Source organism: Phyllobates terribilis, unplaced genomic scaffold (assembly GCF_046119375.1).
Source record: "Phyllobates terribilis strain yellow unplaced genomic scaffold, ASM4611937v1 Scaffold_1__5_contigs__length_1240528914, whole genome shotgun sequence".
Classification (NCBI taxonomy): domain Eukaryota; kingdom Metazoa; phylum Chordata; class Amphibia; order Anura; family Dendrobatidae; genus Phyllobates; species Phyllobates terribilis.
Genome location: NW_027362761.1, coordinates 729919461 through 729938683, shown reverse-complemented (window position 1 = coordinate 729938683; position 19223 = coordinate 729919461). Strand labels below are relative to the sequence as shown.

The 19223-nt window shown below is 41.4% G+C and overlaps 1 protein-coding gene across 2 annotated transcripts in view; it reads left to right on the top strand.

Annotated features, from left to right (window-relative positions):
• Positions 1 to 19223, top strand: part of TBXA2R (thromboxane A2 receptor) — a 372552-nt gene that overhangs the window by 237967 nt on the left and 115362 nt on the right. For both annotated transcript variants that reach the window (XR_012323524.1, XM_073686375.1), the window contains exon 2: positions 2249 to 3215. Coding sequence is in view for 1 of the 2 variants with exons in the window: in XM_073686375.1 (XP_073542476.1) it covers positions 2355 to 3215 (861 nt within the window). In the remaining variant the exon portion in view is untranslated. The remainder of the gene's footprint in view (positions 1 to 2248; positions 3216 to 19223) is intronic.

Below are 19223 nucleotides of genomic sequence, written 5' to 3'. Positions count from 1 at the left end.
TGGAATACTGTCATAGAGGGGTCGTGTGCTGCATCATGTTCACTGGCCTCACCCTGGTTAATATCAGCTCTGAAAGCAAAGTGTCTCTTCAGAGTCAGTTTCCTGTTAAAGGATTGAAGATCTAAAAACATGTCAAAATCTTTTGGTCTATTCATGGGGCAAAACGACAGACCTTTTCTGAGTCAGTGTTTTTATATATTTTAGTGAGATATTTCTATGGTTACTGAAGTACATTTATGAGTATTTGATATGTTTTTAAACTTTTACTGACAAACACAAAGTTTGGGAAAAGCCTTAATATTTGGACTGTTGTCCCTTATTTTTCAAGATGTCTGCAATTCACTCTGATATGCTGGATGTGAGCTTCTAGGCCAAATCCTGAATGATGACAACCCATTCTTGTCAAATCAGTGCTTGGAGTTTCAATGTTTTGTTCACTGAACCACTTGGTAAAGATGAGCAGAATGATCTGTGGAGATTTGAGTCTAACCTGAGTCTAACTTCTCCTCAAAAATAGGAATCGGTTAATTAAAATGTGTTAACCCTGCCTCAGGCGCAATAGGCCTACACCCACAGCTCACATGTTTTTGTTTACCCCTCTTCTCCAAGGCAGCATGGGATCCCGCCCCTCCCAGTACCTTCCTATCTTTAGGTGCTGTTGGAAACCCTCCACTCAGCTTTACCACTGTCCTTGCAAAGAGCAGTTGTGACCTCTGTGACATATCAGGCTCATTGTGCCTGAAGTTTCTCACTTTTGAAGGTCCATACTTTCTGGGATTTTTTCATCACATTTGTTTATTTTGCTCGTTTTATGAAATAATAATGCAAAGTTTGTGTAAGGAACTTATGTTCATAAGAGGGAGAAGGGATTCAGAGAGTGAGTGTAGATCAAGGTGTTTAAGATTTCTGCAAGGGTGTGCAGGTTTGTGGAGTGAGGGTTGTGGACTTGGAGAGGAGAGGGATAGGGAACAGAGGCGGGTGAAGATGAGGTCCAGATGGTGGCCATCTTTGTGAGTGGCTGCGGAAGACCATTGAGTGAGGCCAAAAGAGGAAGTGAGAGATAGAAGCTTAGAGACAGGCGAGAGGGAAGTGTCAATGGGGATGTTGAAGTCGCCCATGATGATAGTGGGGATGTCAGCGGAAAGGAAATGAAGCAGCCAGGTGCTGAAGAGGTCGAAGAAGGTGGTGGCTGACTCTGGGGAGCGATAAATAAAAGCCAGCTGGAGATTGGAGGAGGAGTAGATGGGCACAATGCACCTCAAAAGAAGGGAGGGTAGGGGAGGGTAACAGAGGGTGGCAGTGGAATTGGGGTGATGGAGCAGTTATCTGACAGGAGAAAACCAACTACTCCGCCATGCTTGCCAATGAGGCGGGGTGTGTGAGAAAGATGGAATCCACCGTACGAAAGTGCAACTGGAGAGGCTGTGTCAGAGGGGGTGAGCCTGGTTTTGGTGATGTCAAGGAAGGAAAGCTTGTTAGGAATGAAAAAATCATGGATGTATGAGAGTTTGTTGCAGACAGAGCGAGCGTTCCATAGGGCTCCTCTAAGTGGGACTGGGGAAGCGGGGGCTGGGTGGATGGTTAGAAGGATTACGTAAATCTGTGGTAGATCGTGGATAGAAGGTAGAAGTGAATGTAGGGATGTGGTGAGGAGGGCCAGGATTTGGGGAGATATTGCTGGTAGTGAGGAGGAGCAGAGAAAGTGTTAGTAGGTGGGAGCAGGAGAGAGCATGAGGTGGCTGTCTGTGTTTAGAAACACAGCATTGAATGTTGAGGAATAGTTCTGAGAAGGAGGTGAGATGTATGGGAAGGATGGAGCAATGAAGTTCACTGATTACTTTTAGAGACCAGAAATGGAGATGACTAGATATTGTGGGCGGTTTTCTAACCTGCATCTGAACTCAGGATCTGAACCCTGCATCTGAACCCAGGGTTAAGGGGTCACCCTCAGTATGACTGTTACAGACTGGTAATTTGCTCTCTGTCAATATTCAGCATAGCTTAAAATCTATAGATGATACACTTTCCAAAAAAGGCAACAGATCATTTTCTTATAGAGGTGTCATTATAAAAGCAGAGTTAAAAATCCATATCAATAACTGACTGCATAGTTTAAATTATACAACTTGTCTACATAAAGAATATATTGTATAAATGTAAAAAAAATGAGTTTAACTGTTTGTTTAATGAATACTTTATCAATTTTGTCTATCTCAATTAACTGTGAAAACTGTGCTTTTTCTTTCAGATTTTCATTGTATATGAAGTCATTAATTGATAAAGATGGTGAACATGAAACATTTATGAATTCTGCAAGAACAATGAAGTGATAATTTTGAGATACATTTTTGCATATGAAATCTATAAAAGAGCAAAGCATGTGTATTGGAAATAGAATGGAGACAAGTCTATGCCCCACAATGGAAAAATCACTGTCTTCAACTGTAGCCTCCTGCTTCAGATATATTAATATCACTACTTCTGTGGATGGACAAAAGCCTATTACTTCTTCTTGGTTCTCTACAATTTTCTCCCTTATTGGTCTTTCCTCCAACCTATTTGCTTTTTGTGTCCTGGTTGGTGCATCCAAGAGAACTCAAAGTCGTTCAAGGTCTTCTTTTTTAATCTTTCTAGGGGGTTTGGTAATGACAGACTTCATGGGACTATTAGTGACTGGTATTATTGTGGTGTCTTACCATCTAACTCAATTTGATTGGCAGATTCTTGATCAAAACTGTTATCTCTGTAACTTTTTTGGGTTATCTATGGTTTTTTATGGACAATGCCCCCTCTTGCTAGGTGCATCAATGGCTGCTGAAAGATTTTTTGGTATAACTAAACCATTTTCACATTCTGCCAATATTTCAAAAAAGAGAGCATACTGTATTGTAGTTATGGTGTGGTGCTTCGCCTTCTTTTTAGCTTTATTTCCAATAATGGGCATCGGTAGTTACACATTACAGTACCCAAAGTCTTGGTGTTTTCTAACTTTGCTACAGGACCCAAAGAATAAAGCATTTGGATTAATTTTTTCCTTGACCGGTATATTTTCCGTTTGCCTCTCCTTCATTCTGAATACAATCAGCGTTGTGACCCTTTGCAGAGTTTACCATGACCGTGAGTCAGTCCAAAGACGTAGAGACAGTGAGGTAGAAATGATGGTCCAGCTGGTTGGGATCATGATAATTGCTAGTGTCTGCTGGCTTCCATTGCTGGTAAGTTTATACCTTTCACATTTTGTAGGTTTTTTGTCAAAATTATTAAGCGGCTATCTTTTTTTCTGTTTATCTTTTTAGGCTAGAATTTCATATTCTTGTCAATGTCATATCGATACTGCTTTAATTTAAGGAGGATAATTTAAGTTCTTGTATTGCACTAGACGCCAAGGTGTTAATAGGTCTCCTTAAAATCCAACATCTATTTAAAGAGGTTATCTGGTCCAAATCGTGTGTGACTGTAGACTTATGAATCCTCCCAGCGCATGCGCTGTGTGCTGCGGGGATTCGCTGGTTTCTGAGTTGGGACCGGAGGGTATGTATGCGTTATACATGCTCCTGGCCAGAGCCCACCCAGTGGGCACGGCCTCGCTCCATACACTTGTATGGAGTGAGGCCACAACCCGTAGTCTGCCACACCCACCGGACGGGTCACTAGTGGGGGACGGTCTCGCTCCGTAAAAGTGTATGGAGCGAGGCCACACTCACTAGATGGGCTCTGGCAAGGAGAATATATTATGCATACATACCCTCTGGTCCCGCCTCAGAAACCCGCGAATCCCCACAGCACACAGTGCCTGTGCTGGGGGAATTCATAAATCTTCAGTCACACAGAGTGACTGCATTCTTATCAATTTGGACTGGACAACACATTTAGGTGTCAATCCTATGACGTATTAGTACGCTATAGGCTATCACCCCCGGTTCAGCCCCCGGCATTTAACAGCGTTGCGCCAGAGGCGCAGCCTTAGCCCCCCATCAGTGACCCCGTCACGTGATCGTGGGTCACTGATGGGTGGGCATGGCAACCCAGGGTCTGCAGCAGACCCCTGTAGTTGTCATGTCTCGCTAGCTGTGAGCGCCACCTAGTGGTCGGCGCTCATAGCACAGGAGCATTTCTCCTGCTTACAGGCGATCTGCTCGTCGCCTGTATGCAGTAGAAACTATCAGAAAACTGCAGCTGTTAGTGTCTTAGTGTTAAAAAAAATGGTTTTAAAAATATAAAAAAAATATATATATATATAAAAGTTTAAATCACCCCCCTTTCGCCCCATTCAAAATAAAATAATTTAAAAAAATTCCCGCATACTCATAATTGATTTTGCCGCATTCAGAATCGCCCGATCTATCAATATAAAGAAAGAATTAATCTGACCAGTAAACGGCGTAATGAGAAAAAAATTCTAAACGCTAGAATTGCGTTTTTTTGGTCGTCGCAACATTGCAAAAAAATGCAATAACGGGCGATCAAAACATTGGATTTTTCCCAAAATTGTATCAATCAAATGTCAGCTCGGCACACAAAAAATAAGCCCTCAACTCGCCCCAGATCACGAAAAATGGAGACGCTACGCTTTTTTTTTTTTTTTAAGCAAACTTTGACTTTAGATTTTTTTTTCACCACTTAAATAAAAAATAACCTATGCATGTTTGGTGTCTACAAACTCGTAATGACCTGGAGAATAATAATGGCAAATCAGTTTTAGCAATCAGTGAACATGGTAAAAAAAAAAAAAAACTGTGGAATTGCATTTTTTTTGCAATTTCAACCCACTTGGGAATTTTTTTCCCATTTTCCAGTGCACGATATGATAAAACCAGTGATGGCGTTTAAAAGTATAACTCGTCCTGCAAAAAATAAGACCTCACATGGTCATATTGACTGAAAAATAAAAAGGCTATTGCTCTGGGAAGAAGGAGAGCAAAAAACAAAAACGCAAAAACTGAAAAACTCAAGGTCCTTAAAGGGTTAATAACTAGGTTACTTTAAGCCTCAATGATGCACCTGTCTCTTCCGTATTTTTGATGAGACTTAGGTTATGGTCAGACTATCAGTATTTGGTCAGTATCTTACATCAGTATTTAAAGAAGTAAAAAAATTGGGTGCGCAAATAGCGCTGAAATCCGATAACCAGTCGTGAAAATAATAAATGAAATTGCTTATGACTCGCCCCCTGGGCCGCGGGGCACTCGAGACCGGGCTTCTGTACGATGCTGGGAGTAGTAGTGGCAACCCGATCCCGTGGCTCAGGGTGGTCAGACCAAATTGTGGCAGTCTATTTATCAGTGTTTTAAATGTCCGAGTACGCCACCCGTGGATTGCGGTCAGAGATAACCGCCGCTGCGAGGCAGACCGCTGAGGCTGATGTTGGTGTGCAGCACAGGGGTAGGATAACTCCCCACGGGAAGAGTGTAGCCGCAGGGCAGTGTAAGTGGATGCTGGGGGTGATAGTGCAGGCGCAGCAGAAATCACACAGAGTCCAATGATGCAGTCCAGGGTCTTTTACTCACAGTTGTTATCCAAGTCACTTCTGTCAGCAAGGACTGCCCGAGCCGTGCTGCGTCCACCAGGTGAGGAGCTCGGCCAACCCCCAGGCAATTCAGGAGTATGGCACAGGACCCCCTTCTGTCCTTTCTCTGGCCTCTCGTGCCCCACCAGTGTCCTGACTTCTGTCCAGCTACCGCGGACCGTGTCGGGTAAGCATTGGCCTTCACTTCCCGCTATCCTATATGGTGCCTTCCTAGCAGGTTTAGCGGGGGGTCGCACAAATAAATGGTCACAACCTCCGGTTCTTGGCTGAGGGTAGATTCGCCTCCACCAACTTAGGGATCCGGTACCTTTCCACAGCCTGACCCTTCCACCCGATATAATGGGGTATGCAACAGTTGCTGGCTGTTCTGCACTCTTAGGGTCCCTTCTGCCTTCTTGTTTCTGGAGCCCTTCCACTCCTCTGTCTCTTCTCCTTCCTTCCTTCTCCTTCTTATCTTCTCTGGCCCCGGCCTTTTCTCTAGGCCTTTCTGCTCCTACACCACTGGGTTCTCTTCCCCCCTCCCCACTCCAGCCAGGTACATGGTCAGTTGTGCCCGCATCTGGGAGCACCGTCGAGCTGTCCCCCGGAAATGGGGTGAGTGTGTGTGTGTGCATGCAGCTAACTGAGCCCTGGTCCACACTCCATCCTTACCTGGGAGTGGAATATCACAAATCTGGTTGAGGTGCAATACCCCTGTAGCAACCGAGCCCTCGGGGGGGCTACACTTACCTTTCAGGGTTGTGACATGCACAACTGATTGAAAAGATATAAAACGAGGTGCTGCAGCCGTCAAGGATCTGCAGGGATCCTTAGCAAAACAAACAGTATGTGGATGCGGTGGTGCCAGTGAAAGCCGCGCTTCCTCCAGGAAGAGACAGTAGGATGGGTTGATTTGAATCTTTTATTGAAAAGCTACAATACTCCGGCGTTTCTCGGACGTCCCGTCCGCTTCTTCAGGTACATAGCTAATAATCACTATAGTGCAGGTGTCCATATATATATATGACGCGCCCCCTGGGCCAGTGCTGTTTGGGGATTACCCGGAGCCGAATCAGATGGGGGTTGTAGTCTCCGAGTGGCGGCGACCCGGTCCGTGCCCAGGGTGTCAAACTCAGTGTGTGGCAGTCTTTACAGATGTTATTAGTTGTTCTTAGTGTCGACTACGCCACCCGTTGATTTGCGGTCAAAAGGCCGCCGCTGCAGCAGGGTCCGCTGAGGCTGGTGGTATATGTGCAGCTGTGGTAGTATAACCCCCAACGGGAGGGGTATAGCCTCAGGGGGTCAGGTGTAGAGGATGGTGGTAGTGGTGGTGCAGTGTGGATGGTAAGAAGACTCAGAGTCGGGCTGTGCAGTTCAGGGTTTTTACTTACTGCTGTTCTGTTGGTCACTCTGGCCTTGAGTGACCGCCCGAGCCGTGCTGCGTCCACCAGGTCCTGGACTCGGCCAACCCCCAAGCAATTCTGGAGCGTGGTCCTGAGCTCCCTTTCTGACTGTCCTCTCTACTGGCCGTTCCCACCAGGGGTCCACTTATGTCCGGCTCCCTCGGGTCTCCTGTTGGGTGAACCTTCTTTGGCTTCCCTGACCCTATGCTCGGTGTGCCTTCTTAGTGGACTTGGTGAGGGGCTGCTCCACATGTAATGTCGCAGCCTCCGGTTCTTAGTTGAGGGTAGTTTCTCTCCTCCACTAATTTGGGATCCGGTTCCCTTGCGTGCCAACCCTTCACCCTTCTGGTTGTATACTGGGTTCTTGGGGTTCCTTCTTCTCCCCCTCTGGGTCCTTCTCTTCTCCTCTCTCTCTTCTCTCTGCAGGCGCTCCTGGACCTCTCTCAGGACTGACTGACCCTCTACAGAAGACTGACCCTGATCTAAGATGGTGCCCACCTTATATACTCCCTCTATGTGTGAGCTCAGGTGACCAGCACCCAATGAGCTCCTAGCCTTACCCAGACTGCTCCCCCTATCTGCCCCTACACTACTGGGATGTTCCACCCCCCTCCCACTCCAGCCAGGGACAGACACTGTCGTACCTGCACATATACTGGTGGGAGTACCGTCGGTCTGTCCCCCGGAAATGGGATGTATGTAGTGTATGCAGCTATCTGAGCTCAGTCCCACACTCCATCCTTACCCGGGAGTGGAATACCACACCTCTGGCTTGAGGTGTAATACCCCTGTAGCAGCCGAGTCCTCAGGGTGCTACATATACACACACATATATATGTTAACCCATGTGATCACAAGAAAAAAACCTGCCAAGGGATTCCTTGGCGCCAATAGATAACGGTCTTGATCCTAAAAAAGCTCCTATGAGGTCAAACAATCAATTTGCAATATACATTATCAGTTGCTATTGTCATAGTAAAATAAAAATGCATGATTATTAATAAATACACAAGGAGCTATACATGAATATTACATATAATTAAATGAATGGAAAAAAAATAAATAAATTTAATATCAAGAGAATCCTAATCCCATGATTCACCTTTAGGAATATTTGGAGAGGGGGGTAGGATACAAACCTGTGCCCAGCACACATATAGCAGAGCTGAAGCATCCCGTATCCAGCTAACAGCTGGCATGGCTGGGACGTCTAAACTACTATGCTAGATTTCAGAGGCTGTGATACCGGAGGATAAAATAGACTCTAGAGGCTGTGACACCGGAGGATTAGCTAGAAGAAGCCAAAATGATGATATCTCTAAACTATGTGCAGGGTAGTTGCCACTATGCGGGTTGTGTGATGGATTTCTCTTTACAATTAAGCAACAGAGAAAATGAAGTGTAATATAGAGAAGGAAGGAATAAACGAAAACCTCTTTTTGATGGGTGTTGAGTGACTCTGATATCCATGGATATTATTCCTTTTGATCACCCAGCTCACACCTAGTTGGATCGTGGCGTCCTGTAACTAGCTCGCATCAAGCAGGACCATGGCGTCTAGACCACTGCGCTAAACTCCAGGAGCTCTAACACTGGAGGAATGATCAGGAGAAGCCAACCAGATAACCTGAATAAGCTAACTGCTGATATGGGGGTGGTGTGATAGGCTTTTTCACATCACTGAACAATGAACAAAAAAAGGTCCAAAACAGTTTGACATATACTTAAAAGAAAAGAGAAGATGGAGGGAAAAACATTTGTTGGGTGGCTCTAATGTAAACAGATACTAATCCTTTGGATCGTATTAATTTGGGATGATATTGTTATAGGAATACCTCCGTGATTTCATTCAACCCATATGGTTTAAGTGTATTTAATGTGTAGATCCAATAAATCTCCTTACGGTTAAGACTTTGCACTCTATTAGAAACATCGCTAGGAATGTGGTCAATAGGTAACATTTTTAAATCCTTATAGTCCTGTTTGTGATACTGGATCATGTGTCTAGATAGTCCATGTCTTGTGAATCCCGTGACAATGTTGTGTCAGTGGGAATTTAACCTATTGTGTAGTGCCTGAGTAGTTCTACCAACATATTGTTTGGGACAACTACATTCTATGACATAAATAACACACTCAGTTTGGCATGACATAGTGTGAGAAATTTTGAAGTTTTCATTGGTAGAAACCAAAATAAAATTATCTATATTGCGTATAATGGATTTGCAGCACATACAACCCCTGCTACCGCATTTTTTGACTAAGTTATTTTTGTTCAAGCTCATAAAATTTCCTTGTTTGCGTAATCTACTTGGTGCCAAAATATTCTTCAAAGTTGGTGCTCTTTTAAAGATTAGAGCTGGTTTCATAGGTAGTATGTGTTTTAATATTTGGTCATTCATTAAAATGTGCCAGTTTTTTTGAAGAATTTCTCTGATTTTTTTGTGCTGTTGGTTAAATGTAGTGATGAACTTTAATCCATGTTCTAAATCACTGTTATTTTTATTTTTATTATGTGGTCTACCACTAAGGAGTGAAAGTTGATCATTTTTCTCCTTCACTTGTTTGTATGGTTTTTCCACCAATTGTTTGGGGTATTTCTGTTGTAAAAATCTTTGTCTGAGGGTTTCAGACTGTACCACATAATCAGATTCTGTTGTACAGTTCCTACGGATCCTTTGAAACTGGTTGTGAGGAATATTGGTAAGCCACTTTTTATGGTGGCCACTAGTATAGTGGATGTAACTATTAGTGTCCACTTTCTTAAAAAATGTCCTCTTCAATATATGATTAAGTTCTTAACAGTACAGAATCCATGTATGTAATCTTCCAAAGATACACAAGGACATTAAGAATCCCCCGGGGAGACCTATTATCTCTGGCATAGGCTCCCTCACATCTAATCTAGCAGAGTACTTTGACACACTACTACAACCGCATGTTAAAAACCTCTATAGTTATCTACAAGATTCCAGTCATCTCATCAGATTAATTCATGATATTAAGTGGAAAAACTCATATTTTTTTAAGTTTAGACGTGAACTCTCTATACAGCAATATTGACGTCGACATTGGATTGATGTGCGCTAAATACATCATATCTAATGATGTACGGCTGTCATCCAACCAGAAATTCTTCATTTTAACAGGTCTTTCCTTTTTGTTGAAAAATAATTTTTTTACTTTTTTAAACAAAACCTACCATCAGGTTAAAGGAGTGGCCATGAGCTCCAAAGTAGCATCAACTTTTGTCAATATTTTTATGGGATTATTTGAATTGATTTTTATCTATCAAGGAATTTTTAATAAGGGCATTGTGTTTTACAGGAGATATATAGATAACCTCATTTTCATCATAGATAGAAATATTATTGACCATGTCTCGTTTTTTAATTTCCTCAATAAGAACAATTGGGGCATCAATTTCAACTTAGATAGCAATGAGCACAATTTTTTAGACCTAATTTTATATGTTAAAGATGATCATATATTGACAAGAACATATCTTAAAAAAAGTGGACACTAATAGCTACATCCACTATACTAGTGGCCACCATAAAAAAGTGGCTTACCAATATTCCTCACAACCAGTTTCAAAGGATCCGTAGGAACTATACAACAGAATGTGATTATGTGGTACAGTCTGAAACCCTCAAACAAAGATTTTTACAACAGAAATACCCCAAAGAATTGGTGGAAAAATCATACAAACAAGTAAAGAAGAAAAATTATCAACTTTCACTCCTTAGTGGTAGACTACATAATAAAAATAAAAATAACAGTGATTTAGAACAAGGATTAAAGTTCATCACTACATTTAACCAACAGCACAAAAAAATCTGAGAAATTCTTCAAAAAAACTGGTACATTTTAAAGAATGATCAAATATTAAAACACATACTACCTAGGAAACCAGCTCTAATCTTTAAAAGAGCACCAACTTTGAAGAATATTTTGGCACCAAGTAGATTACGCAAACAAGAAAATTATATGAGCTTGAACAAAAATAACTTAGTCAAAAAATGCGGTAGCAGGGGTTGTATGTGCTGCAAATCAATTATACACAATACAGATAATTTTATTTCGGTTTCTACCAATGAAAACTTCAAAATTTCTCGCACTATGTCATGCCAAACTGAGTATGTTATTTATGTCATAGAATGTAGTTGTCCCAAAAAGTATGTTGGTAGAACTACTCAGGCACTACACAATAGGTTAAATTCTCACTGACACAACATTGTCACGGGATTCACGAAACATGGACTATCTAGACACATGATCCAGTATCACAAACACGACTATAAGGATTTAAAAATGTTACCTATTGACCACATTCCTAGCGATGTTTCTAATAGAGTGCAAAGTCTTAACCGTAAGGAGATTTATTGGATCTACACATTAAATACACTTAAACCATATGGGTTGAATGAAATCACGGAGGTATTCCTACAGTGGTGGCCAAAAGTATTGGCACCCCTGCAATTCTGTCAGATAATACTCAGTTTCTTCCTGAAAATGATTGCAATCACAAATTCTTTGGTATTATTATCTTCATTTAATTTGTCTTCAATGAAAAAACACAAAAGAGAATGAAGCAAAAATCAAATCATTGATCATTTCACACAAAACTCCAAAAATGGGCCAGACAAAAGTATTGGCACCCTCAGCCTAATACTTGGTTGCACAACCTTTAGCCAAAATAACTGCGAACAACCGCTTCCGGTAACCATCAATGAGTTTCTTGCAATGCTCTGCTGGAATTGTAGACCATTCTTCTTTGGCAAACTGCTCCGGGTCCCTGATATTTGAAGGGTGCCTTCTCCAAACTGCCATTTTGAGATCTCTCCACAGGTGTTCTATGGGATTCAGGTCTGGACTCATTGCTGGCCACCTTAGAAGTCTCCAGCGCTTTCTCTCAAACCATTTTATAGTGCTTTTGGAAGTGTGTTTTGGGTCATTGTCCTGCTGGAAGACCCATGACCTCTGAGGGAGACCCAGCTTTCTCACACTGGGCCCTACATTATGCTGCAAAATTTGTTGGTAGTCTTCAGACTTCATAATGCCATGCACACGGTCAAGCAGTCCAGTGCCAGAGGCAGCAAAGCAACCCCAAAACATCAGGGAACCTCCGCCATGTTTGACTGTAGGGACCGTGTTCTTTTCTTTGAATGCCTCTTTTTTTTTTCCTGTACACTCTATGTTGATGCTTTTTCCCAAAAAGCTCTACTTTTGTCTCATCTGACCAGAGAACATTCTTCCAAAACGTTTTAGGCTTTCTCAGGCAAGTTTTGGCAAACTCCAGCCTGGCTTTTTTATGTCTCGGGGTAAGAAGTGGGGTCTTCCAGGGTATTCTACCATACAGTCCCTTTTCATTCAGACGCCGACGGATAGTACGGGTTGACACTATTGTACCCTCGGAATGCAGGGCAGCTTGAACTTGTTTGGATGTTAGTCGAGGTTCTTTATCCACCATCGGCACAATCTTGCGTTGAAATCTCTAGTCAATTTTTCTTTTCCGTCCACATCTAGGGAGGTTAGCCACAGTGCCATGGGCTTTAAACTTCTTGATGACACTGCGTACGGAAGACACAGGAACATTCAGGTCTTTGGAGATGGACTTGTAGCCTTGAGATTGCTCATGCTTCCTCACAATTTGGTTTCTCAAGTCCTCAGACAGTTCTTTGGTCTTCTTTCTTTTCTCCATGCTCAATGTGGTACCCACAAGGACACAGGACAGAGGTTGAGTCAACTTTAATCCATGTTAACTGGCTGCAAGTGTGATTTAGTCATTGCCAACACCTGTTAGGTGCCACAGGTAAGTTACAGGTGCTATTAATTACACGAATTAGAGAAGCATCACATGATTTTTCAAACAGTGCCAATATTTTTGTCCACCCCCTTTTTTAGGTTTGGTGTGGAATTATATCCAATTTGGCTTTAGGACAATTCTTTTTGTGTTTTTTCATTGAAGACAAATTAAATGAAGAGAATAATACCAAAGAATTTGTGATTGCAATCATTTTCAGGACAAAACTGAGTATTATCTGATAGAATTGCAGGGGTGCCAATACTTTTGGCCACCACTGTATAACAAAATCATCCCAAATTAGTACGATCCAAAGGATTAGTATCTGTTTACATTAGAGCCACCCAACAAATGTTTTTCCCTCCATCTTCTCTTTTCTTTTAAGTACATGTCAAACTGTATTGGACCTTTTTTTGTTCATTGCTCAGCGATGTGAAAAAGCTAATCACACCACCCCCATATCAGCAGTTATGTTACACAGGTTATCTGGTTGTCTTCTCCTGATCATTCCTCCAGTGTTAGAGCTCCTGGAGTTTAGCGCAGTGGTCTAGACGCCATGGTCCTGCTTGATGCGAGCTAGTTACAGGACGCCACGATCCAACTAGGTGTGAGCTGGGTGATCAAAAGGAATAATATCCATGGATATCAGAGTCACTCAACACCCATCAAAAAGAGGTTTTCGTTTATTCTTTCCTTCTCTATATTACACTTCATTTTCTCTGTTGCTTAATTGTAAAGAGAAATCCATCTCACAATCTGCGTAGTGGCAACTAACCTGCACATAGTTTAGAGATATCATCATTTTGGCTTCTTCTAGCTAATCCTCCGGTGTCACAGACTCTAGAGTCTATTTTATCCTCCGATATCACAGGCCCTGAAATCTAGCATAGTAGTTTAGATGTCCCAGCCATGCCAGCTGTTAGCTGGATACGGGATGCTTCAGCTCTGCTACATATATGCTGGGCACAGGTTTGTATCCTACCCCCCTCTCCTTCCTTCTCCCGTGATAAAAATGGACAAATATTCCTAAGGCTATGTGCCCACGTTGCATTTATGAAGCAGAAAATTTCTGCTGCATAAATGCAAGTCCTCTCCCGGAAAAACGCATGCGGAATTCCGCACGCATTTATCGCGCATTTTTCGCGCGTTTATCACGCGTTTTCCACATGCGGAATTGCCTTGCGTTTTTTATGCATTGGACTAAGGCAATTCCGCTTGCGGAAACGCAAAATTAAATGACATGCTGCGGATTTTTGAACGCGGCATAAACACTGCGGAAAAATCCGCAGCATGTGCATAGAAGTTGCGGAATCCCATTGGGGACCATGGGGTGCGGATATACATGCGTTTTTCAAGCGTTTACGCTGCGGAAATTCCGCAGCATATACGCTTGAAAAATGCTACGTGGGCACACAGCCTAAAGGTGAATCATGGGATTAGGATTCTCTTGATATTAAATTTTTATTTTTTTTTCCATTCATTTAATTATATGTAATATTCATGTATAGCTCCTTGTGTATTTATTAATAATCATGCATTTTTATTTTACTATGACAATAGCAACTGATAATGTATATTGCAAATTGATTGTTTGACCTCATAGGAGTTTTTTTAGGATCAAGACCGTTATCTATTGGCGCCAAGGAATCCCTTGGCAGGTTTTTTTCTTTTGATCACATGGGTAAACATATATACTGTATATGTGTGTATATATATACAGTACAGACCAAAAGTTTGGACACACCTTCTCAGTTAAAGATTTTTCTGTATTTTCATGACTATGAAAATTGTACATTCACATTGAAGGCATCAAAACTATGAATTGACACATGTGGAATTATATACTTAACAAAAAAGTGTGAAACAACTGAAAATATGTCTTATATTCTCGGTTCTTCAAAGTAGCCACCTTTTGCTTTGATGACTGCTTTGCACACTCTTGGCATTCTCTTGATGAGCTTCAAGAGGTAGTCACCGGAAATGGTCTTCCAACAATCTTGAAGGAGTTCCCAGAGATGCTTAGCACTTGTTGGCTCTTTTGCCTTCACTCTGCGGTCCAGCTCACCCCAAACCATCTCGATTGGGTTCAGGTCTGGTGACTGTGGAGGCCAGGTCATCTGGCGTAGCACCCCATCTCTCTCCCTCTTGGTCAAATAGCCCTTACACAGCCTGGTGGTGTGTTTGGGGTCATTGTCCTGTTGAAAAATAAATGATGGTCCAACTAAACGCAAACCTGATGGAATAGCACGCTGCTGCAAGATGCTGTGGTAGCCATGCTGGTTCAGTATGCCTTCAATTTTGAGCAAATCCCCAACAGTGTGACCAGCAAAGCACCCCCACACCATCACACCTGCTCCTCCATGCTTCACCGTGGGAACCAGGCATGTAGAGTCCATCCGTTCACCTTTTCTGCATCGCACAAAGACACGGTGGGTGGAACCAAAGATCTCATATTTGGACTCATCACACCAAAGCACAGATTTCCACTGGTCTAATGTCCATTCCTTGTGTTCTTTAGCCCAAACAAGTCTCTTCTGCTTGTTGCCTGTCCTTAGCAGTGGTTTCCTAGCAGCTATTTTACCATGAAGGCCTGCTGCACAAAGTCTCCTCTTAACAGTTGTTGTAGAGATGTGTCTGCTGCTAGAACTCTGTGTGGCATTGACCTGGTCTCTAATCTGAGCTGCTGTTAACCTGCGATTTCTGAGGCGGTGACTCAGATAAACTTATCCTCAGAAGCAGAGGTGACTCATGGTCTTCCTTTCCTGGGGCGGTCCTCATGTGAGCCAGTTTGTTTGTAGCGCTTGATGGTTTTTGCAACTGCACTTGGGGACACTTTCAAAGTTTGCCCAATTTTTCAGACTGACTGACCTTCATTTCTTAAAGTAATGATGGCCACTCGTTTTTCTTTACTTAGCTGCTTTTTTCTTGCCATAATACAAATTCTAACAGTCTATTCAGTAGGACTATCAGCTGTGTATCCACCAGACTTCTGCACAACACAACTGATGGTCCCAACCCCATTTATAAGGCAATAAATCCCACTTATTAAACCTGACAGGGCACACCTGTGAAATGAAAACCATTTCCGGTGACTACCTCTTGAAGTTCATCAAGAGAATGCCAAGAGTGTGCAAAGCAGTCATCAAAGCAAAAGGCGGCTACTTTGAAGAACCTAGAATATAAGACATATTTTCAGTTGTTTCACACTTTTTTGTTAAGTATATAATTCCACATGTGTTAATTCATAGTTTTGATGCCTTCAGTGTGAATGTACAATTTTCATAGCCATGAAAATACAGAAAAATCTTGAAATGAGGAGGTGTGTCCAAACTTTTGGTCTGTACTGTGTATATATATATACATATGGACACCTGCACTATAGTGATTATTAGCTATGTACCTGAAGAAGCGGACGGGACGTCCGAGAAACGCCGGAGTATTGTAGCTTTTCAATAAAAGATTCAAATCAACCCATCCTACTGTCTCTTCCTGGAGGAAGCGCGGCTTTCACTGGCACCACCGCATCCACATACTGTTTGTTTTACATCAGTATTTATAAGCCAAAACCAAGAGTGGAACAATCAGAGGAAAAGTATAATAGAAACACATCACCACTTCGGTATGTTTCACCCATTCCTGATTTTGGCTTTCAAATACTGATGTAAAATACTGACCAAATAGTGAACTTGTGACCGTGGCCTTACCTATTCAAATTTATGGGTGCGCAAAAAAAAAAAAGATCATCCATATTGCATCAAATTTTACAGATACATTGCAGTTATTAACATTGAAAACTGAGTTTTGTCTTGTAAATTTTATTAACTGCTGATCTATAACAATGGATATCAAAAGAATGCCATGGATTGAATATGTAAGACAATAAAGATGAAAAGTCATCCATTTTTTTCTGGATGAAAATAGAATAATTTTTTTTATACAGTAGTGAACTTAAGGTAAGAAGACATCACCATCTATTTAAACTGTAAATCATCCTATCACTTACTGTACTAAATATATGATGAAAAGATTCGGTATCATGATAACCATTGAAACAACTAGGAACAATGGCCCCAACGTATCAAAGATTTTACGCCAGAAAACTGGCATAAAAAGCTCTGAAAAGTCACAAAGTTTTTGTGGAAAACCTTCAGTGTTCAAATTTTGATTTTTTTTATACAATTAGGACATCATTCAGGCAGCAGTGATTTTTCTGGTTCTCAAATTTCATTAGTGTTTTTGATCTAGTTTATATCAGTATTTGGTCAGTGTTTCAGCTTTTATCATTAGTGCTTCATCAGTGATTTTTCACATACGAAAAAAAAAACTGCAATGCTTCTCTAATACATTGAAATGTTAAAAACGGATAGCAAATGAATTGCACATCGATGCAGTCAGTGAGCTGTGGGTGATTTTTCATGGACCCATAGACTTAATAATAATGGATAATTTTGAGCCGTGACTTAGGTGACATGTTTCTGGGGTTTTCTTGCATACCACATAGTCCAAATAAAAATAGGACATGTGAACAGTTCCATAGATTATAATGGGTATGCGTTCTATCAATGAAAAACACAGCATATGTGAGGGCACAAAGGGAGAAAATGACTTAGTGGGGATGAAAATGGGGGAATATTACTGAGTTGGGGCACAAATGGGAAATATTATTAAGTGGGGACATAAATGGGGGAATATTACTAGGTGGAAGCACTAATGGAGAAATATTACTAAGTGGGGATGCAAATGAGGAAATATTGCTGAGTGGGGGCACAAATAGGAGAATATATTTAAATGTAGGTGTAAATGAGAGAATATTGCTAAGTGGCGGCATACATGGGGGAATAATCCTAAGTGGAAGCACAAATGGAAGAATATTACTGTTACTGTAAAAGTCAGAAGGCCGGTAAAACCTATGATTTACCGGTCAATCTGGACATTTACCGAGGCCGTCGGTAAAAGCTCAAAATGAAAAGTAAAATTGGACTTTTACTGGTGAAATCTTGGTAAATCTTAACATTTCTCAACAGCGTTGGTAAAAGTCAGATGTATTCCATATAAACGAACGATTTTGGACTTTTACCTGGGCGAATTGGTAAATCTTTACATTTACCAGCATGTGTTGGTAAAAGTAACTACCAGCATGTGTTGGTCTCAGCTACATTTACCAAGAAGCCGTGGTAAATGTGCACATTTACTAACTGCGCTTGGTTAAAGTCAGATGTTCCATCTTCACACCTGATATTTCAGACTTTTACCACGCTCGACGGTAAATGTTAACATTTACCAAGACTTCACAGGTAAAAGTCCAATTTTACTTTTCATTTTGAGCTTTTACCGACGGCCTCGGTAAATGTCCAGATTGACCGATAAATCCTAGGTTTTACCGGCCTTCTGACATTTACAGTAACATTACTAAGTGAGGGTGCAAATGAGGAAATATAGTTGATTCTGGCACAAATAGGAGAATATTATTAAGTGTAGGTGCAAATGAGAGAATATTGCTAAGTGGGGGCATACATGGTGGAGTAATACTAAGTGGAGACACAAAGGGGAAATATTACTAAATGGGGTGCAAATGGGGAAGAAATGTTAAGTGCAGACACAAATTAGGGAATATTACTAAGTGAGGGAACAAAGAGGGAATATTAAAAAATGGGGGTGCAAATGGGGAAATATTACAAAATGGGGGCCCAAAGAGGAAATATTATTAAGTGAGGGTGCAAATGGGGAATATTATTAAGTGGGGGTACAAACGGGTGGATATTATTAAGTTGGGGCACAAATGGGGGACATTACTATGTTGGAGCACAAATAATATTATTAATATTGTGTGGAGGACATTATTACCATGTAGAGGCAGAGAGGGAGCACTATTAACATGTGGGGGTACAAAATAGCACTATTGTAGCATTTTCTGACCAATACCATGTTGGGGGTCACAAATGTGTCACTATTATTAGAGCGTGGAGGCACAGAAGTAGCAATATTACAGTGTAGGTGCACAGAAATGGCACTATTAGGCTATGTTCACACATGTTTGGTTTTTTTACGTCACAAATCTGCAGCAAAACTAATGTCTGGCAAGAAATCAGCTGCGTCAAAAATGCAGGTTTTGCTGTTTTTTTTTATGTGTTTTTCTCAGCATTTTCTTCACTGTCCTTCTGCCTCTATTTATGCATGTACATAAAGTTCTGTGAAAAAAAAGAACTCCATTCTATTTTGCCATCAAAAACGCTGAAAAAATGCTGATGCAAATTTTGCTGTGTTTTTGATGAGTTTTTTCAGTGTTTTTTTCACCACCCATTACTTCCTATGAGTGAAAAAACACTGAAAAAACGCTGAAAGAAGTGACATGCTCTATTTTCCAAAATCAAAAAAACAAGATGTGTGAACAGAGAATTCTGATTTCTCATAGACTTTGCTGGTACTGTAAAACGCAGCTGAAAATTTGCATACAAATTTGCAGCAAAAAACGTTGAAAAACACAACATGTGTGAACATAGCCTTGCAG